General features: G+C 40.7%; 1 protein-coding gene across 6 annotated transcripts in view; it reads left to right on the top strand.

Annotated features, from left to right (window-relative positions):
• Positions 1 to 26,164, top strand: part of SYBU (syntabulin) — a 102,655-nt gene that overhangs the window by 53,444 nt on the left and 23,047 nt on the right. The window contains exon 1 of one of the 6 annotated variants that reach the window (XM_021707961.1): positions 11,996 to 12,159. The exons of the other annotated variants lie outside the window; for them this stretch is intronic. Coding sequence (XP_021563636.1) covers positions 12,132 to 12,159 — 28 coding nt within the window. The 5' untranslated portion in view covers positions 11,996 to 12,131. Of the gene's footprint in view, positions 1 to 11,995; positions 12,160 to 26,164 lie in introns of those variants that run through there. 6 annotated transcript variants of the gene reach the window in all.

Here is a 26,164-nt window from a genome sequence, read left to right on the forward strand (position 1 = left end):
TATGTTGCCCAGGCTGGTCTTGTCCTCCCAAAGTGCTGGAATTATAGGCATGAGCCGCCGCACCCAGCCCAGAAACATCATTTTTAAAGGAGGTGGAGAGTGAAATAATTTCTGAAATAATTGTTAAAAATTAAGTATAATGATATATCTATTCATTATAAAGAGATTTTTTTTAAAGGAGCAGAGCTGAGGAAATATCATCTGGATGTTCTGACTGATATTTAAACTATATGATTAATTCTAGCTTAAATTATACTAAGCCATTACTTGGTACCTTCTTAAGTGACCACAAATTATGAAAAAGACAGATTATCTTGATGCAGATTTATAGAGCTGGGTATAATTGCTAACCTAGTTGTTTCATTTTCTTTGAGATTTAAATACGAGTATGATGTTATGTGTATATACATATAGATGTTCAATAATTGCAAAATGTTAGAAGCTATAAGCTGCAATGGAGATAAGTATTGCAATGAATGAAATGTCATGCACATCAGAAAAAGTCAATTCACAGAATCTGCACTATGTAAATAAATATTTTGTATCTCAGAAATACATATATATACACAGTATATAAACAGAGACAGTTTTAGAAAAGCTAAAGTGATAACTTTAAGGAAAAAGGACATGAGTATTGGCACTGGGAGACATCCTCTCTAATCCATTCTTTTTTTTAACAAAGTTATACTGTACATGTTTATGAGATGAAAAGACAGATTAATGGTTTGCATGAGTTCTCATTCTTGACATTTGTCCTCTAATTTCTGCGATGACAGTACTGTGCGAAGAGCTGTAGAAGGTTTTATCTTGATGGGACCAGCGCTTGGTCCTTGTCTTCCATTGGATGCTAGCATCTCTGCTCTTGTTCTTCCTGGATTATTGATATGTACAACGTCTTAATGGATTATTCTTCACCTTGCTTTTGGTCAACCCAAGAGAAGGTCATTTCTTCACAGGGCGAAACTAAAACTATGTGAAAAAGAAACTCTCTTATCTCCTAATGGTACCTGATGTCAGTCGTGATGAATTTGTTAATAATCCCCACCTTGGAATAATATGTTAAAGAAAAAGAATATGCCACAATGGGATGTAAAGACAGCACATAAAAGAGAAAGATTTAATTGTACAAAGGGTGTTGGGTACCCAATGAGTTGAAGATGTCATGAAATGATAGCCAAAAAATAAAACCATTACCTTGTGTATCCAAGGTCAGGACTACCTCTCTTCCCCCCTTAATGCAATTGTCTTTTTTAAAAAATGAGATTTAATTCAAATACCATAAAATTCAGCCCTTAAAAGTATGCAATTCAGTAGCTTTTTGTCTGTTCAAACTGTTGTACAAAGTCACCATTTTCTGATCCCCAAAACTTGTGTCACCCCTAAAAGGAAACCCTATACTCATTAGCAGTCACTCTCTACTCTCCTTTCCCCTAGTCCCTGGGAAGCACTAACCTACTCTCTGTCTCTATGGATTTGCCTGTGTGGACACCTCTAATGGCATTATACAATATGTGGCCTTTCATGTGCTACTTCCTTCTCTTAGAATAATGTTTACCAGGTTCACCAGTGTAGCATGTATTAGTACTTCATCCTTTTTATGACTGAATAATATTCCACTCTATGGATATACAACATTTTAAAATGGACATTATTTTTTTTTTAGCAATTTTGAGTTTACAGAAAAATTAAGCACATAGTATAGAGAGTTCCCATATACCTTTCCTCACTAACGCTACCTCCAGCTTCCCCTACTATTAACATCTCACCTTAGTGTAGTCTTACACTCCATTTTGTTTATCTGCTCATCAGTTGATGGATATTTGAGTTGTTTCCATTTCTTGGCTATTATGCATATTGGTGCTGTGAATATTTGCATGCAGGTTTTTGTGTGAATGTGTTTTCAGTTCTCTTGGAGATATATAACTAAGAATGAAATTGCTGGGTCCTGTGGTAACTCTATAACTCTATGTTTAACTTTTTGATGAATTGCCACAGTTTTCCAAAATGACTGCTCCTTTTTTTTTGTTTGTTTCCTCATGATCTTACTCTGTCACCCAGGCTGGAATGCAGTGGCATGCTCATGGCTCACTGCAACTTCCACCTCATGGGCTCAGGCAATTCTTCTGCCTTAGCCTCCCAAGTAGCTGGGCTTGCAGGTGTACACTACCATGCCCAGCTAATTTTTTGATTTTTTTATAGAGACAAGGTCTCATTATGTTGCCCTGGCTCTTTTCGAACTCCTGGCCTCAAGCAGTCCTTCCACCGTGGCTTCCCAAAGTGCTGGGTTAAGGCATGAGTCACTGTGCCTTGCCAGCGCTCCATTTTATACTCCTACCAGCAATGTTTAAGGGTTCCATATGCTCGGTAACACTTGGTATTGTCTTCCTTTCTTACTACAACCATTCTAGTGATGTGAAGTGCTATCTCACTGTGCTTTTAGCTTACGTTTCCCTGATGGTTAATGATGACAAGCATCTTTTCACATGCTTATTGGCCATTTGTATATCTTCTTTGGAAAAATGTTCTCAGTTTTCTCTTGATTTGGGAGTAGTAACCAGTGAAATCTGCATCTCTAACATGTTCAGATGTAAGTTGAAGAGCAGGAGCCCTGTCTGTCATCTTTTTTTGCATCCCTAGTGCACAAGCCCTCCTCAACAGCGAAGGTAGGCTGTGGGATTGAGAAGATAAGATGGTGCAGGAAAAAATGTCAACTCTATGCAAAGAAAGAGTAGGTTTCCTCCTAAAGCTATTGTAGGATTTGAGTGCAACTGAAATGATTTCATTGTTGTTGCCCTCCCCCTCACTCCCACCTCCTCATTCATTTTATGGTGGTGACAATACAAGGAAACAGGAGACAAGTGTGGTGCAGACCAAAAAAAAGTGTATTTCATTTATTTATTTATTTTGAGACAACATCTCACTGGCTAGAGAATAGAGATGGAATCATTGCTCACTGCAACCTCCAACTCCTGGTCTCAAGTGATTCTCTCACCTCAGCATCCTGAGTAGCAGCTGGGACTACGGGCATGCATCACCATGCCTGGCCACTAATTTAGAAAAAAAAAATTGTGTAGAGACAAATTCTCACTATGTTGCCCAGCCTGGTCTCAAACTCCTGGTCTCAAGCGATTTTCCTCCCTCAGCCTCCCAAAGCCACTAGGATTATAAGCATGAGCCACCACAACAAGAAGAACTAAGCTTAAATGAGAGTTAAGATTATCCTTGCATTTTCTTGTTTTAATAATCATAGTATCGTATGTGACCATCACACTTAAAACTCTATATGTATATGTAGAACTCATACTGAGTAAACCCCTAATCCTGCAGAAGGCACTCATTTGCTAAAGATCAGTCACTTGCTGAGGATCATTACAGCCTTAGGTCTTCATGAAGAAATTTCTGGGAAAAGAATTTAAAAAAAGAAGGATCAAAGGAAGGAGCAGGATGGGGATGGGGATGGGGGTAGGGGAAACAAAGCCCAGTTTTTCTCAATGCTGTTTTGATTGATGGAGACTTGAGAATCACTAAGGCTGTGGACCCATACTCCAGAAGAATGCCCATGTGCACAAAATATCACATACTATATCAGAGATTTCATAGGTCTCCTTCATTAGGATTTATGAATCCTAGTTTAGTGACCCTTGCCTATAGACACAGTCTGAAACAACCACTTTTGTCAACTGCTTCTGATTTAATTGCTCATAGGCAAAAAGATCACCTAAGCAGTTCGTTTCTGGTCATCTTTTTATTTACTTGTGTTCAACCTAGGTAAAGGGATCTTTAAAGTTTATGTTTTAGTTGCCTGACATTTTTAGCTGAAATTAAGTTAGCAAGTTGCTACAGCTTTTGAAAGTGACCCAATTCTGTACATAAGTCCTTTGTGTTTGAGAAAAATCTGCACCGTGACCTATAGTTCTCTGAACTTTTAGCAGAATGTTGGTCTCATAAATATGAAGAGAGGAAATCCTGGAAGCGAGGCCCCTGGATGACTCTAAAATTTATCAAATGCAGAGACCTCATCTGTTAAAACACAAGAAGATGCTGCTCTCAGGTCAAGATGTCCTGCCTCCTCATAGCTCCAAGTGACCATCTCCCCTCAGCCCAGATGACCTTCAGCTCTTGGTGCACGCTCTACTTTTTAAAAATAAAATTGGCTCATTAAAAACAATACCAACGTATGAAAATAGCAAGCAATTAGTGGTTCTCACAGACATACTCCGGGGCTCTTTAACGTTAAGTAACTGAAGCACATTTAATTTTAGGTACGTAGTTCTAGATTCTGGGACACCGCTTTTCTCCTCAGGAAGGATTTACTGAAATGCCCCTTTGACCATTAAAATAAAGAGCTAATAATGTTTCCTGAGTATGTGATACAGAAGGAGAAGGAAAATGTGTCACAGGATGCCGGGAAGGGCTTGGAAAGGTGAGCGAACAAACCCCTACTTTGCCAACAGAGCCCCATGTCCACACAGCAGGAAAGCCCTTCCTGCCTCCAGGCGGGAACTCATTCTGGAAACTTCTTGGAGGCAGTGAGCCTTCTGTCATTTTGGCTTCTGTCACTTAATGCCCATGCAGGTTTAATTAAAAACTGCCACCAAGGAGCAAAAGAAAACGTCCCTACAATCCAGTTGAAGAGTAGAGTGGCTTTGCATTTTCGTGTTTCTTTTATCTACAGCTCAGGAAAACAGACAAGGCTGAATCTCCAGAGCCTAGTATTGTGTCTGTCACAACATATTAAAGGTGGCCAGTAAATACTGACATAGGAAACGGAACAGATATTCTTTGCAAGGATTTATATTCAGTGTGGGAGGAGCGTGGGACAGCTGGGACAGCAATGACCTCGAGACATCCCTGTCTTTTGGGGGAGAGGTATAATTACAGGCAGAAGAGTGTATGATCAATCTGGATTTAGTGCAGAGTAAAGGCAAAGAAATGGAGGCATTCTAACTGGGAAATATCTGAGGAATCTGTGGTGGAAACGTTCCCTCTCTCAGGTGCTCCTTCTATATTCAGTTTGTAAGAAGTTTTTCTAAAGACACTCTTTTTTCGCAGAAATGAAAACTCTAATTGGATGACTTCACTAGAAGGTTAAAAGACATTCCTGGCCCACCTTTCATGCTGGATTCCCCACTTAGGGAGTATCTTAACCCAAGGAGGAAAAAGATCTGGTGTTATTGTTATTGTTTTACAAATGGAGTACTAAATCTTTTGTGCTCAAGGATAGCTGGGGAGATGAAGAAACAATTATGCAACTTAAACACAAATAATTAGAAAAAGTGGAAGGAGAAAGCCACTGGAGGTGATTAAGGAGATGGGTAAAGTATAAATGGTTAGGATTTAAAAAGAAATCCACATTTAGGAACTAAAATGTTGAAATCTGCAGTTGAAAGCTGTCCCTGTCTCCCTGGCATTCACACTAAGTATTCCCTTGTCATCAGACACTACACCCGCTGTTGAAACTGGATACCTGACCAAGCTGAACTATAATAACCTTCATGACAATAGCAGAGGATTGGTTGCTTAAAAAAAAAACCCAAAAAAACAAAAAAAACCTCTATTCCCACATTCTGAGGTATTTGCTAGCAAACTCATAAGGCACCAACTAGGCTAGTAATTAAGCAACACCGTTTCTCTTAATAGAGGCTCTTTCACACCAGCGAGGCCGACACATGTTCTAGTTCTTATCGTGACCCTCCTTTCACTTCAAGGTGAGTTCTGGGAAATAAAATAACAGCTAGACAACTTACCTGGTGTAGGCCATTCCTGTAATCAGTGGAGCACACTAGAGGTGAGTTGAGAGCGTCAACCTGCACAGTTTCTCCCAGGTTGCCCAACTTATCCTGTCTTGGGGAGCAAAACGTATGTGTGGGTGTATTATAGGGTATGAGGGGCAGGGGGATACTTTCTAACCACCAGACCCTGAAATCGTACATGCTAGGTTCAAATCTTTATAACATCATTTTATAATGATGTGATCTGTAGCTACTTATTATCTTCTTGTAGCTTTGTGTTCTGCATCTGTAAAACGGGCAGTTGCAAAGATTAAATAAATTAAGTTAAGGAATATAAAGTGCTCCATGTCAGACCTGGCAGATAGTAATTCCTCACTACATGTTACTGATGGTCGTTCATAGCTCTTAAAATAGATGTCACAAATTCCATTGAACTTTATTTACAGGAAAACTCCTAGAACCTGTATTTATTTGAAACAAAATTCTAGCAGCACGTTGCGTGATCCCAGTTCACATAAAAGGAGAGGAATTATGTGACAGGAAGACACTCTGACAGGAGTATGAGTTCAAAGCCAATACCTTAGGATGAGCAAAGAGATGGGAAAATAGGAAAGGGCAGGCAGAGCCGGGTGAAATGCCTGGTGGCCTTCGCAGTGTTTTAGGCCATTTTCACCTTTAAATAATTTGTAGCACTTAGTGAAGCAATGGATGTAAAAGCAACCTGAGTCATTGTAATGGTGGGGTTGGCAGACAATGATGTACATGAAGACAGAAAAATATTTAAAGCAATTTAGAAATAGTTCCTCCAGAGAGTGGGAAAAAATCGAAATTTTAGAGCCAAAAAGGAATATTGTGGTTATATAGAAACTTTCTGCATTCTTTGACAAGGCATTCTTTTTCTAATACCTTACCAGTTATAAGCAAAGGCTTCTAAGAGCAAAGCCCAGCCTCAAATAGGCTATGATCTATTTCTGATACTGAAAACCTTATGAAAATATTTGGGAGGATATATTAGATATAATTGTGGGGTTGGATAACACTGAAATTTGATTAAATTTTTTTTAGTTAGTTGTTTTTAGCACTGACTGTCCCAAGCAAAATTTCAAGCACTTAATTCCTCATCAGTGTGAGAAAGGGATTTCATTATCCTCCATTTTACAGATAGGCAAACTAAGGCACAGAGAGGTTAAGTAACTCATCCAAGATTACACAGCTTATAAATGGATTTTAAACAGGTTTTTTACTTAATTAAAACAATTTTTTTAAAGATGGGGTCTTGCTCTGTCACCCAGGCAAGTGCAGCACCACTCTCACAGCTCACTATAGCCTCACACTCCTGGGCTCAAGCAATCCTCTTGTCTCTGCCACCTAAGTAGCTGGGACTGCAGGTGTGCACCACCATGCCCAGCTAATTTTATTTTATTTATTTTTTAAAAAACAGGATCTTGCAATGTTATCCAGGCTGGTCTTGAACTTCTGGCCTCAAGCAATCTTCCCATCTTGGCCTCCAGAGTAGCTCCTAACACTTAACCATTAAGCTGTACGGTCTGTCTTCAATGGAGTAATTTTGATTATTGCAGTAGGGCAGTGTGACAATTAAGAATGATGTGTTGTTATAAAACATGAATTATTTTTCTTTAATGTTTATATAGCCCTAAAGATTCTCATTAATTCTTCTAAATTAGCTGATACAGTCCATCTGCAGATTATGCTGGCAGTTGCTGATAACAAAATCAGTAAGCCTCAATATGACTTCAGTGAAGTACAGAAAATTGAGCACACACGGCTGTGAATGGCAATAACTTTTAAGGTCTCCATTGTTTTCTACTTAATCGTGAACTGGTTGTTCCTTGACATGTCAGAATGTTTTCTGTGCTGCCCTGTATATCATGAATACTTTCTTAGACAGAAATCATTAGACTTAAACAAGAGCTTTTGTATTTACACTGAAATGGATCTCTGAAATTTGGTTTCCCTCTGAGAGAAAGACTGCCCCCCACACCCCAGGATACAGAGATAATGTTTTACAGTAGACTGTTTTATGGTTTATCACCTCTCCCCAGCAGGGACCCAACAAGGAAAATAAAGTTTAAATGTGATGAGTGGACCTAGTGTTTATCTTTATGATGGGGTAGTATTTTCTCTCATGCACCCAATCAATGTAATGGTGCCAAATGGCCCTTTAATGGTTTTTCCCTAAGACTTAGTGAATTATAATCCTCTTCTTTTCAAAAATACTGCCATCAGATCCTGGGTCTACTAGGATTTACTGCATGCTCGATGTTTTTAGCCACCGATTTGGGGGTCTGCCAGTTGTTCACTCAGTACTCTGATGTGTTGAGAAGGAAGTCTTAGAGGTCTCTCAAAAGCCACAGAAGCTACAGCAGACAAGACGCCCTCCACTCAACATATTTATCCACTGTCTGCAGAACAGAAATAAACCTGGAAACTTATGCACAGACTTCTAAACCAAGAAGTGTAAATCATGCAGATCTATGCTTTAGATTGGGCTTTTTTTTTCCTAATTGAGGAGAATATATGGAAGAGACCATCTGCAAAGGTGTATCCATGGTCAAGAGGATCCGACAAGGTATATGGTAAGATACTGGGTGCTGGCAACAGCTTGCAGTCATTCCCGCATCCTAAAGGGGCAAGAGGAAAGTCGAGTTATCTGCAACCCAGAAGGAGAGAACTGCAAGGCCACCAGTGAAGGAACTGTGCACTTTGACAGAGGAACACGTCCGCTGGCCGGAAAGGAGCCAGAGGGAAAAATCCCTGGACCTTGCTGTTGTCTTTGCTGGTACAATTTGTTGAGGGCCATTTGCTGTTCTGTAGAATTTTTTACAAAAAGCTACGTGTTGAGCAGTGTAGCATGCTCACTTGGGTAATGAAGTTAAATTCTTCTGCTCCTAAGCCAGTATGTGACAGCCGCCAAGCAACATCCATGCGCTATGTGAAAGCAGGCCGTGGCTAAGTGGGGTAACATTCAGGAATGTGGCTGCCACCAGCCTGCATTCCAAGATGTGGGAACCAGGATGCTTGTAGCATCGCAAGAAGGTGATTGCTGTGTAAGAGTCTAAAAGAAGGGAGCCCGCACCTTGCCACGTAATCAAGAAGAGGTGTCTGCAAAACATAGGTTTGAATCCTGGCTGCACAGGTACTAGCTTTAATTCATTCATTCCTTCAACAAATATTGATTATACATTTACTCGGTGCTGACACCATTGTTTCGGGCGTTAAGGATAGAGTGAAAAAACAAGCAAGATGGCCACCTTGAACAGGAGGAGATGGCTGATGTGTAGGAACCCAAGCAAGCTGAGTTCAGATGGTGACAGGTAAAGCAAGGTACTGCCATAGAGCATGGATGAGGAGGTAGTATCTGAGCTGAGGATTGAGTCACATTCATGTGTGGGGAGGGTGGGAGGACACAGGCTGTGGGAGCAGCTGACGTCTGTATCCTTAGAGTAACATGAAGCCATTGTAGGGTTTTTTGTTTGTTTGTTTTGGTTTTGGTTTTGGAGTCAAAGTCTTATTCTGTCTCCCAGGCTGGAGTGCAATGGTATGCTCAAGGCTATTGCAGCCTCAACCTTCTGTGCTTTGGTGATCCCTTGGCCTCAGCCTTGCAAGTAGCTGGAGCTACGGGCAGCGTGCCACCACACCTGGCCCATATTCTGACTTTGCTGTAGAGACGAGATCTCATCAATTTGCCCAGGCTGGTCTCAAACCCCTGGGCTCAGGCATTCCTTTCACTTTGGCTTGTCAAAGCGCTGGGATTATAGGCGTCAGCCACTGGGCCTGGCCTAGAGGATTTTATTTATTTATTTATTTATTTTTTTTTATTATAAAGATATGGGGTACAATTCAGGGTTAGGTATACAAACAAGAAGAGAGAAGTGATTTGATTTATGTGTCTGAGTTCTTCTGGCAACTTTGTTGGAGCTTGGATTATCGAGAGGTGATACTGGAAACAGGACACTAAATTTAGAGGACTTAACCTAGGTTGGAGGTAGTAGAAACAAAGTATAGAGAGATACATACTGTATATATGTGTGTGTGTATATATATATATATATATATATATATATGGGTGTATGTGTGTATATGTATATAGATATACATATATACAGCATATATACTGTATATATGTATATATATGGCCCCTTATTTTCTTAGTGAGATTATAAAATGTTTTATTTGCTAATGCCAATAAACCTTTAGAGATGTGGACAAAATGGTCAGTAGTTTAATGGATTTTTAATTTATTATTTTAGTTAAACATTTATATTCTAGCATTGATTTATAAACATTGCCCTTTGTTCATATTTTATTTAAAATTTTTATTTTGTTTTTCTCATCTCTAGAGTGACTTTTAAACTCATCATTTTCACATCCACCCAATTTGTGTGAGATGAGGCGATTTTGAATCTATGTCTGATGCTCTCACTGGACATTTTCTTAAGCCTTACAATTACTGTGAGCATATGGGTTAAGTTACTATAACAGAGAGATACAAAAATACAAAGGTTAAAACTAGGCACATGTTTGTCTCCTGCAAAATAGCACCTGGGTGTTTGGGTGACCCAGGCTGATGGGCAGCCGTGGCTCCAAACACTTGGCTTCCCCTATGGGACCAGTTGGCTGTCATCTACCAGGTAGAAGGAAGGGGGAAAGAGACGGAGAGGGCACTCACTCAGACACTTTAAGGTCAGGACAGAAGTGGCACGTGTCATTTTCAATTATACTTCAGGACATCTTAGTCAAATGAGCACTAATTATAGAAAAAGGGGAGAATAGGATGGACATCAGTGGACAGTGGCAGGGTGTCACAACATCCACTGTGTAGCATATAGAGACCGCTGGTTTTTCTGTTGTCCTGTAGATTCTGTGAGTAAAGGTAGCAAGGAATATAGGTTTTTGTGACACTACAGCTTAACTACTGACTAGATTACTATTTAAAGTGACCACCAAAAAGCTAGAGGAGGAGTCACATAGGGATAACTACAAAGCCTGTTTTTAAATTTTTTTTGTCTTCATCTTCAACAGTTCCATCTATTGACCTCTGATTGAGGCCAATTCACATGAATGTGTCTTTTTCAAATGACATTTTTTGTTCAAGGAAGGTAATTATGCGAGAGCCCTACAATAAGGGGCCTTGGAAATGCAAGGAGGTTTCTTCTTTTCTGAGAGGTAATTGTGGTAGAAGGGTTCTTCACCTTATATTTAGATATTGAAGTTGGATGAACCAGGTACTTTGCAGAGCAGTGGGGCAGGGGAAGGGGCTTAATGGGAGAGGGAGTTTATTTGGTAGTATAAGGAAATGTTCTCTTTTTCTTTAACTGTAATATGGAGGAATAATTCATACCTGACTTTTTCACATTGCTTTGTGAATCATAAAAAATGGTGGGTATATAGCACAATATATGCATCACCTAAATGCTATACCACACTGAAAGGTAAACATGCACATTCTCTGTCTGCAAAAATCAGTGTCAGTATTTGGCAGGAGCCTTTGTTTGTAGTGACAATGTTTGTCTGGCATACACTATGTACTCAATAAATTTTCACTTTTATTATTATTATAAAATGGGAAATAAGGAAAATTTACAAATAACATGATGTTAAGGCATTTGAACATCCACTGACCATCTTATCCTCATTGGTCCTATTTTATCATAGATGCCTCCTTCATAAAGATTATTCTGATACAATACAGAGCTTCTGTGTAAGCTTAGTAAACATATTTTCTCTGAGCAAGTTCCTATTTGGAGAAAATACGCCTACAGTTGTCCCAGAGAGCCCTAGATTCCATTTTCTCCCCTGAGAACAACCAATCCAATCTCCCCTGTTTCTGTCTTCCAGGCAGTGCTGTGAAGTATCTTGCATATTTAAATAGCTGGAGTTCATAGAGTATACCAAGCATTTTCCTCAAAATGTCACATGTTTGCCATTAAATTTAGAGCTGTGTAGGGTTTTGATGAAATTTCTGGCTTGCCCATTGGGATCTTGTCATCAGTATGGAAAGATTTCATATGCTTTCCTCCAACATTGTCAAAGGATTTGCCTTGACTGTTGTGTAGGCATTTACTTTTGTTTGACAATTTGGTATTTTTTCCAGTGCTTTGTGTCCATTCATGAGGGTGGTGGTTTCATTTGAAACACCGCAGTCACCAGGGAGAAGGCCCCTTGCTCTTCCCTGATAGGCTGCCTTTCCCTCTGCCTCCTGTTGCTATGGTGCCCAGCAGAGTAACTTCTTTGCCCTGCACATGCAGGAGCCTGGTCTCCATGGATACCCCACTCTGAGACTGTACTCTACCGAGAGATGAGCTGCACACACTGTACTTCTGCAAAAGACATATCCTAGCCTGTGGTGGGAGGCCGTTTGCAGAGGCAGTGTTTGCCATGAAAGTCTACGGAGCTTACCTTCTAAGTAAGTAGTATTAGTCACAGTAAGTAAATAATGATATTGGATCACAGAGGCTGTAGAGTGTGTGTGTGTGTGTGTGTGTGTGTGTGTGTGTGTGTGTGTGTGTGTGTGTGTTACTTGTGGTAGGCTACAAAAATGCAGCCTGAAAACAAGTTGTCATTGCCACCTCTCAGATATTCTGAATGTGGTGTCTATAAGTAAACCTTAAGAAATACACACATGTATTGTTTTAAATACCCCTTGTCATTTGTGAGTCTATTTGTACAATTTGATGCCGAAGTGCAAAAGGACTGTGAATGGTTACATCTGAGAATGCTCTTCTAACCCTGAGCATTGCATGTTGCATTTGTAAATGCAAAGCCGGGCCTGAGCAGTGGTGTGCTGTGGGAATAGATGGGCACAGCCACAATTAATGCTAATTGGTACTGCACACAGTTTGCAGTGGGCCTCTGTGTAGGCTAAGACACGATGCATTTATTATCAAGAGGGAACTGCTCATGTGATTAGGAGAGGGAATGCCCACTGCTGCCTGTTCACCATGATAATTATTCAAAGCATATCTCTCTGTCCAGTTTGAATTGACTTTTCTACATGACATCCAGTAGAAATTCTGAAACTCTTCATGTCCATGAGATTGAGATGTGGAATATTTTTATTTATTTTTTTAGCTGATTTGACCAAACCCTTTTCTTTACTGTACATTCCAAGAGTGCATGGGTTGGGCTCGCAATTTTGTAAAGCACATGACTCATCTTAAAGCATTTCGCATCTGCTGGGCAAATGATGACTGCCTCTGGTGTTAAAATTAATTAGTACAAACAAAAGAAAGACTACATATGGTAACTCCAACTCTAGTTCAATAACTTTAAAATTGTGTAAAATTAAGATTTTTAGACTATCCATAGTAGATAGCTGGCATCTTTGAACAAAAAAGCAAAACATGTACTATGTTGGTTGGCATTAGAGAGATTCATTTCTAATCGTATAAAAGAGTGAGCACAGAGTATTTTCCTAGATTGTAAATTTCTTTTATTTTTCCATACTCATTACCATCCAGGCAAGCTGTTTTGATGATGTCATCTTTTCCAAGATTTAGTCATGGCTCAATTTTAAGTGCCCAAAGTGGTAGAAAGGTACCACCCTTGGAGCATGTGAGTGACTTGTCACTGGGGTCAAGCTTTAGGTCACTGCCTTAATATTTTATAAATATAGTTTCCATCAGTAGATGGAGCAAAGGACAAACATGAGTGCATGACAAGGTCTGTAGAGACATGATTTTGGAGACCTGAAAACTATGTGAATGACACTTCCCCAAATCTTTTTTTAACAGCATCAATAGATTAAGGCCTCTTATTATTTTCTCAATGATGGATTTCCCTGTCCATCCCTAGAAGCCAGCATAGTATGGGATTTTTTTTTTCTGACATCAAAGTATCTGTCCCTTTTATAAAACTTTCCTCTCATTTGCATAGTGGAAGTAATAAGAATACCCATCATGTAAGACTGCTTTGAAAATTCAGTGACATAGTCAAGGACACATAGCATACGAGAAATATTAGCTGCTATTGCGATATGATTATTCTAAGCATCATCATCATCATTTTTACAATGTCCAGTAGTCGAGGGAGGCATTAGCTAACAGACTGAGCAATTCTTTGTTTTGATTCTATTCAGTCTATCAAACCTTTTATCAAATATTTACTAAGAACCTACTATGTGCTTGGCGTTTTGTTGAGAATTATGGGATTTAATGTTCACGGGAATGTAGCTGACAAAAAGTGAAATATACAGTAAGTTTCTTTTCTTTTCAAATGTGTGGGTTATGTTTTGCCAAGTGGCTATATATATGACAAAATGTTTGCCGTTAATTTTGTTGCTACTAACACAGCAGCTATGTAGGATACCATAATGGATATGTAATGTAAAATAGGCTAGGTCATGGCATAAGTCTAATTAATATTTACAACTTGAATTTTTAAATGTAACAATTAAAATCTAAGTTAAATAATAAGTTCACTTTTTTTTGCTAAAAAAATTTCCATTCAAAGTGCAGTAAATGACATATTTTGAAGAAAGAGCAATTTCATTAAGTTGAAAGTTTGGGGAATGATGGGAGAGGAGGAGAAGGGAAATGATTGATTAATCTGTATAAAAATAGGCCCCATGCTGGGATTTTTGCTTTTGCACTAATCCTGTGTGACATCTGAGCCAAAAAAATACATCAAACCAATGCCATATGTGCAGAGCCTGCTGGTGCTTATTTTAAAATGCATGAAGAGTTGACCTAGATTATATTTTGCAGCTTTATTTTTATTTTAATGTCACTTTAATTCCCACTTCTTCTTTCTGGCATATTCACTTCTTTTCTTCTATTTTCCCTGGAAAGAACGTGGCATGTACAACAAGGACTGTACCAACTAGCCTGAATGAAATGGGGGGCGATATTTGCAGGATGTGGTTTAATATGAGGTCTCAGGACATTGAGAACTTGGAAATCAATGTATGTCCATATGTGCTGAATATATTTTGCTAAACATAATTTCAGATGCACTATCGCTCAAGTGACCTAGCTAAAATAAGATTTCTACTGTAAAGTTTCAAGGCAACAATAAAATCCTTAGTAACATCTCCACTCACATGATGACCTTTTCCTTATAATCTGCTGGTTTGTAACCAAAATGATGTCCCACTTTCCTTTCCATTGTTATTGGTCACCCATGCACATGCTCTGATGGTGCACAATTTGTCAAGTGTTTGTCAGGTACTTGGTGCGGCTGTCATGATTTGTGGGTCATATCTGGGGAGTGTTTTGAGGACTCAGTTAACAGTTCTATTTGCTGCATCCTTTTTCAGCAGGGGCATTTGTGGCAGTTTCAGAGGAAGGGATGCTCCCTTGTGTGGGTGACAGCAACATTATTCAAGGAAACTGGATCTCCCTGAGTCTCTGGCTCCTTGTACTCACCTCTGAGGCGGAGATAGGCGGTCTCTGTGGGCCTCTGTCAGAAAGATCTGATTTCTGCCCAGACTACCAACAAGCCTGACTGTTCTTGAGAGATGGAGGCTATATCTGAACCTGATACTGGGTTACTGCCTGACATCCAATGCTTTTCCCCTCACAGTGGAAGAAGTGAAAGATCCAAGCAACCAGCTTAGAAGCACTAGTGCATGCAGAGCAGTGGTTTGGGATGTGCAAATTGCTCCACAGTTCCCTGTACTGCCGAGGCCAGAGTACCAGGGACAGGAAAGCTCCTGCAATGCTGGGTCATCCTTGAGTTTTCTCCAACTTAGCATTTTACCCTTCCTTTTCTCCTCAGTCTCAGCCACCATAATAGAACTGAATCCAGTAGTACTATTCATTTGCTTTTTCAGCAAATGTTTATTGATGTTCTGGGCAGTGAGCTAGACACTGGAATACTGCAGTAAGCCAGAGGATCTCTGTACATTGTGATCATGTGTTTTTCTGGGGAAAGTACAGGGTCTGTGCATGAGAGCCCAGAGGAGGACCATGTAACCTGTCTGGGACGTGTCCCAGGGGGTGTAATACAGTATTCATACTTAAAAAGGGGAAACTGGATTTTTTTAGGTGCAAAGACACTTGGGAATTTGAACTTCACTTGCAATTATTGTTAACTTAAATACTATAGTCACCCTTAGACATGTTTTAAAAACACCCTTAGAAGTACTTTTCTTTTAAAAATTCTATTATTATGGTCACTGTACTATATTTAATAGTTATTTTTTAGATAGTCGTATTCTCTACTAAGATGTGAATTTCTCTAGGACTAGAAATGTGTTTTCTTTCCCCTCCCTTCCTCTTTCTTCCCTCCTTCCTTCCCTCCTCCTTTCTTCCTTTTCTCATTCTTATATTTTATCTTTTGCCGTAAACTCACATTTGCTGCTTCCCTTATTTCTCTTTAAATATTCCATATAATGTGATGCATTAAGAGAATGTATATGATAGGACATCTATATGAGCTAGTAGTGTAATAATAAAACACACCCTTGTGATCCCACCTTCCACTTTAAGCATTGTCACTACTGAAGCCGCCTACATGCTCCTCCCACATCTCACTCACTCCCTCCCCCCTGGGTAGCCATGGTATTGAAATGTGTGTTTTAGCATTCCCTTGAACTTTAAACATAATTCCACCATCTTAGATATGTGTCCCTTAATGTATGTTGGAATACAAGGGCAAGTTGTTAAAGTCCTGGAGTATGTTCCTCATAATTAGCATGATGCCTGGAACTTAGTAAGACCTCAGTAGAAGTTTGTGCAGGAATGGACATGATGGACAGAGCCTGGAAAGCATTTCTGTGGTTCTGTATGCCAACTTCAGCAAGTTTGTTAATTTTGAACTTTGTTAGTTTTGTCATCTGAGGGCGCTTGTAAGTGTAGGGTACAGAAATTAGCTACATACGAGCGAATTATTTGAACATATTTTCAAACTACATTGTTAAGCCTACTTCTTTTCTTCTTTTTTTCTGCCTGTAGACGCTCTCCAATAGTCCCACGGAGAGTGGCCTTGATTTTTTTTGTAAAGCTCTGCTTGGCTTTTTCATCCATGTTGGCTTTTCACAGAACATTGTAGGGTGGGGAGGGAAGGGGTGGAGAAAGTAGGGAACATTAAGTGCTCTCTAACTGAAAAGTTAACTTGCCTAGGGGGTGGGGCAGAGTCGCTGGGCCTGGAAAACCATGCCCTTTATGCCAGATGTCACTGAGAGTGAGATGCTAGGGAAGGGTCCACTAAACGAGCCCATGCACGTGCAGAGCATAATCAGGTGGCGAGTACACTTCTGTCTTTTTACATGCTGTAAACCACACCAGGATTAGTAGAAAAAGATTTTGGAAGGATGGTAGGGGGTGGAGGACATCAAAATTAACTTTGTTCAGAAGCTTGAGAGGTAGAACACTTTTCAATTGATAGAGAAGAGAGGTGAAAAGCTGTGGCTTGCTGCTGGAGATAGATACTTTGCCTCTCCTCACCGTGTGCTCCAGAGGAAGCTGGAAGTGGGAACTAGGTGACCCAGGTGCATGCCCCCTCCTGGAGCAGGTGTTGGGTTCCGTGGGTCTTGAACAGGTGTGTCGCAGGCAGGAGTTTAGGACGGGTCACCTGCCTTGCCACCTGTTATTCTCCAAGCCCATCCCTTGATCCAGAAACTTCTCTGCTATGCTGCCAGGTCTTCTCCTGGAGACATTTCCAGGTAACTTTATTATCCTGTGTCTCCCTTTCTCACTCTAGTACCTTGAACACTTGTCAGAATCAAACAAGTGCTGCTAGGCCTTTCAGTGCTCTATTTGCTTTTGCTCTCACACTCTGCACAGATGCCAACAATTGCCCTAATTTACCCAACTTATTTGTTTTATTTTGACACGTGTGCTGCAAAAAAAAATTATTTGCATTGAATATTACACAGAGGAGTAAATCTGGCATGGACCTTGGAGCATCTCAGTCTATTCTGATCAGATTATCCACTTTTCACAAATTCCTCAGGCAATATGAAAGAAGTTTTTTGTTTTTCCTTTGATTGAGATAATTCCCATTTTGTTTGCTTTTCCAGTCTTTGGTTCTGCATTCAATTTTTTTTTAAATGTGGGTTGCCCTACAGTCAAGCATGTAGCAAATTAATGTTTAACTTACTGTATCCTGTTTTAAAACCTCCTGTTCACCTGGAGTTTTAAATAATTTTGAGCCTATGCAGTTAATTTTGTGAACCTAAGAGTTAAATGCAAAGGGACTCCTCATTCAGCGTTCCTTCTCCCTTACCATGTGGCCCGTCTTTGAACTGATGTTGTCACCTGAATTGCCTGCCAGCCTCTAGTCTCTCCTCCAGATACTGCTGTCACAGTGTCTTCATAAAGCATGACTCTGTTCATATGACATTCCCATCTAAAACTTGTCATGGCTCTCTCTTGCCTTCAATATGTTGTGACTCCTCCTTGCCCACAACATAGCTTTCTGGTGGCAACTCACCTCTTTTTTTGTTTGTTTGTTTTAGTCGGGGTCTCACTCTGTCACTCAGGCTAGAGGGCAGTGGCATGATCACAGCTCACCATACCCTTGACCTTCTGGGCGCAGGTGATCCTTCCGTCTCAGCCTCTCAAGTGGCTAGGACTACAGGAATGTGCCACCAGACCCAGCTAATTTTTTCATTTTGTGGATACGAGGTCTCACTATGTTGCCCAGGCTGGTCTCGAACTCCTGGCCTCAAGCAATTCTCTCACCTCAGCCTCCCAAAGTGCTGGGATAGTAGGCATAGGCCAATGAGCTCAGCTGACAAGTTGCCGTTTTGGCTACATTTTCTCAGCAGATCGCTATATTCCAACCAAACAAGGGATTCCATATATACTAAACATGCCCTGCGTTTTTCTTCCTCCATGTTTTAGTCCATGGCATTCCTTTTGCCTAAGGTCAATGTCCTTCCACACCCCCCAACCTGTGTTCATATTCTCCCTGGTGCTCTCAGCCCATCTCAAGGAGCATCACTTCCACAACACACTTCTCTTGACATCGCTAAGAGGATTTTCTCCTCTGTGTTTCCCCTCTCCCTGCTTGTATTCACTGTGTTCTGCCCAAATCCTCCTAGGAGATCCTGGATATTGGAACCATGTGTTTCTGTGTCTCCCTGCATCCACCGCCTTAGCCTATGAAAGCATTAATATATATTTGAGGCAGACTGAATTGATGCTGTCATCTTGTTTCCAGTTCTTAGATATTTTTGAAGCAGAGTGGAAGCAGATAAGCCATCTTGCTGCCTCTGAGCTCTGTAACATGGGGCAAGTCTCAGCATCACTCAGAACTTCAGTTTTCTTGTTGTTGCCCTGTATGTCTTTGGGAGGAAGGATGAAAGAAAATAGCAGATATGGAGTTCTTGACAGAGTAGGCTCTGAGTCCACAGTGGCTGGTAGCATTATTATCTGACACCGTCATCCATTGTGTTAGTTATCCCTTCAAGGTTTGTGTAATCAGTAGTCCACTGTCAACACCGAGCCATCCATGATTTCATTCCTGTCATTAATAAGGCATGTTAAATAGGATAAGCGTGAGGCCGGAGCCAGGTGACGTGTTACTGGAGATCTCCCTGGAGGGTGACAGGCCGTCCATTAGTCAACATCCCCCGGGTACTGAACTGTGCTGTCACCCAGTGCACACATATCAGCCTTGTTCATTGACAATTCTAAATATTTACACTAAATGTCTGCTGAGCTACAGATACGTGATTTATGTGGCCATAGTCAGAAAAGGAAGTGAGAATTGTTTCTTATATCTGGTTCTCAGAGAACTCTTTCTGGCTCTTCTTGCCTTACTAAGGGACCTCTAATACAATTTAACCAGAGAGAAACACCAAACTTAGTGTCGGTGATTTTCAGAATTTATGTTTTCTCTGCTTTAATGATCTGCTTACTTTTTGCCTATATCTAACCTGCTGTGTCTTTTTCTGTGTGGTTTCTCAAAAAGTAGTGATACTGTTTGTGCAGTCGTATCTGTATGTTCTTCCATTACTTTTCTTCACTCATTCATTAAATACTCTTTGGAGTCTGCTGTGTGCCAGGCACTGTGCTTAGCTCTAGGGGTGCAGTGATGTACAAGGCAGAGCCGTTCCCAGCCTGCGTGATTTCTGCATGTGAGTATCCTGGACTGAAAAGCTGGGTTTTAAGAGAGCTGGGCATATGAGAGGGAAGTAGGACTGGAGGGAATAAGTAAGTAGCACCAGTCTATCAACCCAACCTAAAAGGTAAGGTAGGAGAAAAGAGGAATGTAACTTGGTTGAGATAACTTTTCCAGGAGCCATTGCTGGATGCAGAGAGTGGAAGAACCATTAATGGTGCAAAATCTTTCCAGGCAACAGTACCTAGTCTGGACTAAACCCTGTGTCAGACATTGGGATACAGTGATGGGCATGCCCTCAAGGAGTTGACAACTACTGGAAAATGTGTGGAGCAAACAGGCAATTTTAGGGCACTGTGATAAATGCTTGTTCAATTCTGGGTAGGGTGAGAACATAAAAGAGAACCAGCTAATCCCCTTCCTGAAGGAAGTAAAGGCCAAGGCTTAAGGGAAACCTGAATAACAGGCAGTAGTTAGTCAGACCCAGAGGGACAGGAAAATAATCTGGTGGAGAGAACAGCTTGTGTGAAAACTGTGAGTCTAGAGGCTATTGTGCCACCTTCAGGAAAGGCGGAGTGGTTCCAACAGCAGGGCTGTGGTAGGGGCAGGCTGAAGAGATGATAAAGGGCTGTAAACCATGCTGAGGAGTTTGGACTTTATCTTAGGGAAGCTGGATGCCATTGAAAGTTCTCAGCAAGGGAACCAGTGCTGTGACTCAAGCCTGTAATTCCAGCACTTAGGGAGGCCAACGTGGGAGGACCACTTGAGGCTGGGAGTTTGAGACAAGCCTGGGCAATATAGCAAAACACCATTTTTACAAAAAATTTTAAAAATTCTCTACATGTGATGGTGTGTGCCTATAATCCCTACCACTCGGCAGGCTGAAGTGGGAGGATTGCTTGAGCCCAGGAGTTCAAGGTTGCAGTGAGCGATGATCACACTACTATATTCAGCCTGGGCAACGAGCAAGACCCCGTTTCGGAAAAAGGAAGGTTTTTCAACAAGGAAATCACCAAATGAGATTTAGGCTCCAGAGAAGTGTGGAAGATGAACCACTCAGGGCCACAAAGAGCAGCTGGGCACAGTGTGAGACTATTTCCATAATTCCTGGGGAGAAATGGTGATGGCCTCAGGATAGGAAAGAGCAGATAGATCAAGAATGACTGAACAGACTAAACTGAAAACAAGGATCATTTATTGTAGTGGTTTCATAACTTTACTGTGCATGAGCGATCACCTGGGTAATTTGTAAAACTGAGGATCATGAGACTGACTTAAAAATATTCCATCAGCAGATCTGGAGTGTAAGTCAGCAATCCATATTTTTAACAGATAGTTCAGGCAATACTGATGCAGGTTGTCCTCACACTTCACCATAAACAAACCCTATCTGATGTTTAAAATAGCAAGAATTATTTTATTTAGTTATTCATTTATATATATTTTTAGTCAGAGTTTCATTCTGTCGCCCAGGCTAGAGTGCAATGGCACAATCACAACTTACTACAACCTCCACTGTGTGGGTTCAGGTGATCCTCCTGCCTCAGCTTCCTAAGTAGCTAGGACTACAGTACCTGCCTCCACTTCCAGCTAATTTTTAATTTTTTGTAGTGATGAGGTCTCACTATGTTGCCCAGGCTGATCTCTAACTCAGCCTCCCAGAGTGTTGGGATCACAGGTATGAGCCACATGCCTGTTCTTTTACATATATTGATAATATGTTAACTTTCTGCTTAAGAATGTAGATCCTGTCCTATTATCTTTGTTGAAACAGGGGTTCCTGAGCAAAAGTAGTTGCCTAGCTGATGTGGTCTGTGTTCACTAATTGTTTGCCCATTTTTAGGGAATACAGACAGCAGAATGGTTCAAATCATGTTAAGACCCTCTGCTGTAGACAGATAATAAATATGTATTTCCAAAGTTCTCATCATGCCCTTTGCAAGAGCAAACAAACACACACTTTTGTAGAAAATACAACTTCCTCAGCTTTTTGTTTTATTTTATTATAGAGATGTGGGGTACAAGTAAAGATTAACTACACAAGTAGGCTGCATGCAGATGAAGTTTGGGCCTCCAACTGGCCCTCACTCCCCCCGGTATAGGACCAGATACCCTTTGTGTTGTTGTATGCCCCCCTCCCTCCCCTGGCAGTGCCCAGAAACTGCTGATCCCTCCCTTGTGCTAATGTGATTAGTGTTCAGGTCCCACTGTCTTGGTGCTTAAGGTGTGTTTTGATTCATTTATTATTGTGGTGTTTCAGATCTCAGTTTCACCACTTACGAGCTGCATTACCTTGAGTAAGTTACGTATTGTCCCCTTTTATCATCTGTAAAATGGGAATAATAGTAGTGCCTCTTTCATAACCTTGACATGAAGATTCAATTGCTGTTATTTTCTTTTAAAACAGAGTCTTGTTCTGTCCAGGTTAGAGTGCAGTGGTGTGATCATAGCTCACCACAGCCTCAAATTCCTGGGCTCAAGCAATCCTCCTGCCTCAGCCTCCTAGTAACTAGGATTACAGATGTGTGCCACCACACCCAGCTATTTTTTTCTTTTTCTTTTTCCTTTTTTTTGGTAGAGACATGATCCCACTTTGTTGCCCAGGTTGGTCACACTATGACATTTAATTCTCACAATAACTCCAGTAATGGGCACTATTTTTGTCCCTTTTTAGAGTGAGAAAACTGAGGCATAGAGCAGTTAAGTGATTGCCGGAGGTCCCACTGTCTTTATGTGAAAGAACAGATATTTGAGTCCAGAGCCCACTGATGCTAGAACCTGCTCTTAACCACAGCTGTTAAATACATATTGCCAATTACATAAAGCATGGTTAGTACCACTCAGTAGTATGCCAAGTAAGCAGTTCACTCATTTTGGAAGTGAAATATGTAAAAATGGTTCCCAAAATATATACTACAGTGTGTATCCATATTTTAGGTTGTAGTCAAGCCAGCTGCTCCCACTTTCTCAGAGGCAGCCATTCAGGAAGCTGCTCTCTGAGGGACCCCAAGCACAGGGTGTCTCAGAGCAGTGGTTATCAAACTTTAATGTTTGTATTCATGTGGAGCTTATTGGCATGACTGGGTTCACCCCTGCCTGTGAGTAATTTATCCTTACAAAATATCATCCCTGCCCCTAAGTTTGCCAGCCATCTTCTCATTCCTCTGAGGCAGTGGTCCTCAAAGTGTGGTCCCAAACCAGCAGCATCAACTTCACTAGAGAATGTTTTTCTGACTCACTAAGGATGTTTTAAAATCTATCCCAGAATTCCCTGACCTGCTTCACAGACCAAGTTATTTAACTTCACAAAAACATTTCGAAGTGACAAATCATCAGAAGCTCAGATGGATAGCAAAAGACAGAAATCTTTACTCTGGCTTTAGTATTTCTAGAGCAGAGCAGTTGCATCCTAATAGAGACTTTGATATGGTGGCTTTCCCTTCTCCAAAACAGTGGGGACTTGTTTAAAATGAAGAAGTTTCCCTCACTTGCGACTCCAACCCAGTGTTTTGCCTTGATTTAAATATACAAGTTTGGGGCTGTGTTAAACACCAGCTCATACTCTCAAGGAAGCTCCCACCTGTCTCTTGGGACAGGTTTCTCCCTCAGTGAGGTTGAATATGTAATCCAGTTACTCTGGGTCAGCGTTTCACATTCATAGCTTTTCCCCTTGCCACGTCTAAAGAATAGAGTAACAGAGTGACCTGAGCTAAGCCTGACAGGGTACCAGGTAATTCCTGATCTCTTAGGGCAACTCAGGGTCAGGAACTACCATAAGACAAAGGGTCATCTTAGGCACGTTGGGCCCTAAAATTGGGAAAAGTTAAGGCAGAGATTCTAGTTTTATTTTAATGGTTGATTCTTCATTATGAGAGGGAAGGGGTGTAAGAAGAAAGCTGTAAGGACAGATGATTCACAGAGCATTTATTTTCATCGATGGAATATATTACTAAAAGTGGATTTGGTATTTTGATATTTTTAGAGACACTTGAGTTTGGAAATGTAAATAAATGTTTTTCAGAGTGGAAAATCTAGCTAAATGAGGATGACTAGAATAAATTCAATTCATTTTTCATCATTAAGAGAGTAAAGAAATAAATTATGGTAAAAGTTACACACCGAAAAATTATATAGCAGTCAAATAAGTGTGCTACAATTATATGGAGAATTTTCATGATATTGAGTGAAAATTGTCTCAGACTATATAAATTATTATAACCTATCAAATTTTAAAAGACAGAAGCAAAACAAAAAAGTTTCTACTCTTTAGAAATACAGAGAGATGTGATAGTTATTTGTAAAAGTGAAAGCAAGAATGGGGAAGATCACATAGGTAGATGAAGTTAGTGTCAAGTTCTCCTTTCTGTGATGGATGGTGGTTTCTTTGTTTATTATAGTATTAAATATAAGTAAATAAAACAAACACATTAACTGAGCGGTCAGCAAATAAAGAGTCTTGCATGGGCCAACGTGAGAAGGATGTGTCAAGAACTAAGGATTATGACTAATCTAGTTCTGTGCATCTGAGACTCCGTTTTTTAAAAAAGGAAATTGAAAAAGTCATTTTCTGGGTCACAGAGAAAATAATGAGATGTCACTCTCCTATAGAAAAATAGTTCCATGCATAATTTCCATCCAGCACTTTGTGACCCGCCACTTCTTCCCATCTCTCCTGTCAGTTGGCCCAGCCTACAAATGGAGACCACTAAGTGCAGATAGACCATTAGTAGATCAATTGGTAGACCAGTAAGGGTTGTCAGTAGACTCACTTTAGACAGAATTGTGGCTACAGTATCACTGGGGTAGGAAAAACATGTGCTTCCTTTTCTTTGATATCCACCCCTCTGAGAAAGCTCATATGTTTACCTGTTGTTTTTTTTCCAGAGAAGGTGAGAATTTTAGAAAATAAAAAAAGACCTGTGTGTCAATGTGAATAACTCTGAGCTTCACCGGTCATAAACATGGGGGCCTATTTCTTAGAAGGATGTTAAGCTTGCCTGCGTCCAAGTTGCCTTCCCGGCCTCATTCCCTACTGTTGTTCCTCAGTCCTCCCATGTTACTACATCCATATGCTGTTCCCTCCACCCCAGATGCTTGTCTGGACAACTCTGTGTGTACAGTCCTGGATAGTTGTGAATGGTTTCAGAAGCTATCTAGTTCTGGATGTCTCCTCCATGCAGTCTTCATCCTTCCTTCCCCTTTGTTGACCATTTGTAGCACCTAATATGTGTCCTTCCTAAGACATGTGCCTCCTTCTGAAGGCAGATCAGGGTCTCAAACTGATGTTTGTTGGGTATGCCAAGAGCCAGGGAACATACAAATATGAACTACAGGGGAACTATGGCTCCTGCTGTGTGTCGTGGTCCAGACTTTACAAGAAGGGTCTGATCATTTGCTCCCTGTTGCTTAGGGTGCTGTAAGGCCTTCCAGGGAGATTAGGGAGTTCAGTCGATACAGCCAAGGTCTGAGAATTTACTGGTTGATTTATAATCTAAAGAGAGGAGGAAGATTCTTTCCTGCCCACTGTCAGAATTGTCTTCTGTCTATTTTCACTCTTGTTTTGAATCTTTTCTTGCCACTCACACTGCACACGACAGCCTCACCTCATCCCTCATCTCTGTCCCCAAGTTCTTCTCCCTGGTTTTGACCTCATATGTGTTGGGAACAGATGTGGTTCTAAGGGGATGATCCTATGATGAAAAATAAAAATAACAGTAGTTTTTAAAGTGCTTATTGAGTGCCAGCACTGTTTTTTAGTTTTACCTGTATTATTTTACATCTTCTTTAGAACAACTTTAGGAGATAGATACTGTTGTTATTTCCCTTTCATAGAAGACAGTGAAGCACAAAAAGGTTAAGCACCTTTCCCAAGATCACACCACTAGTAACTGAAGCAGTGAAACCCTATTACCTCATCAAAAGCAAAGAGAAACCACTACATGGAATTTAAAAATGCAAATAAGTAAGAAGAGAAAGGTCATTGATGAACCAGGGGGAAAGACTTCAAGAGACTCGAAGTGGAACTTGTCCATGGAGTGCCAGAAAGGCCAGGGATGGAGCTCTGCTCTGTTTGAATGGAGTAAAGGTGGAGGTCAGGGCTGTTGAGAAAATACAGGGAGTGATCCAGATGTGAGAAAGAGGTGACTTCCATGTGGACTGTGGTCCCTGTGAGCAGACAGACGATGGTGTGCCCTGGGAGTTGTCACATGAAGATGGGGGCAGGGCAGTCAAGACTGTTCGGACTTAGAGTCCATTAAGAAAAGCCACGTATAAGTACAGCAGTGAGGTTAAAGAAAGCACATTGTTATAGAGCTCTGTTGGGTGCCTTGGCAGCAAGTTGTAAATTGTGTCACCTCTTTCTTGGCAAGTGGGTGTTTTGTACCATCCATGGTCTAGAAGTG

This window comes from Carlito syrichta, unplaced genomic scaffold (assembly GCF_000164805.1).
Source record: "Carlito syrichta isolate Samal-C Ts95f unplaced genomic scaffold, Tarsius_syrichta-2.0.1 Scaffold128134, whole genome shotgun sequence".
Taxonomy (NCBI): Eukaryota; Metazoa; Chordata; class Mammalia; order Primates; family Tarsiidae; genus Carlito; species Carlito syrichta.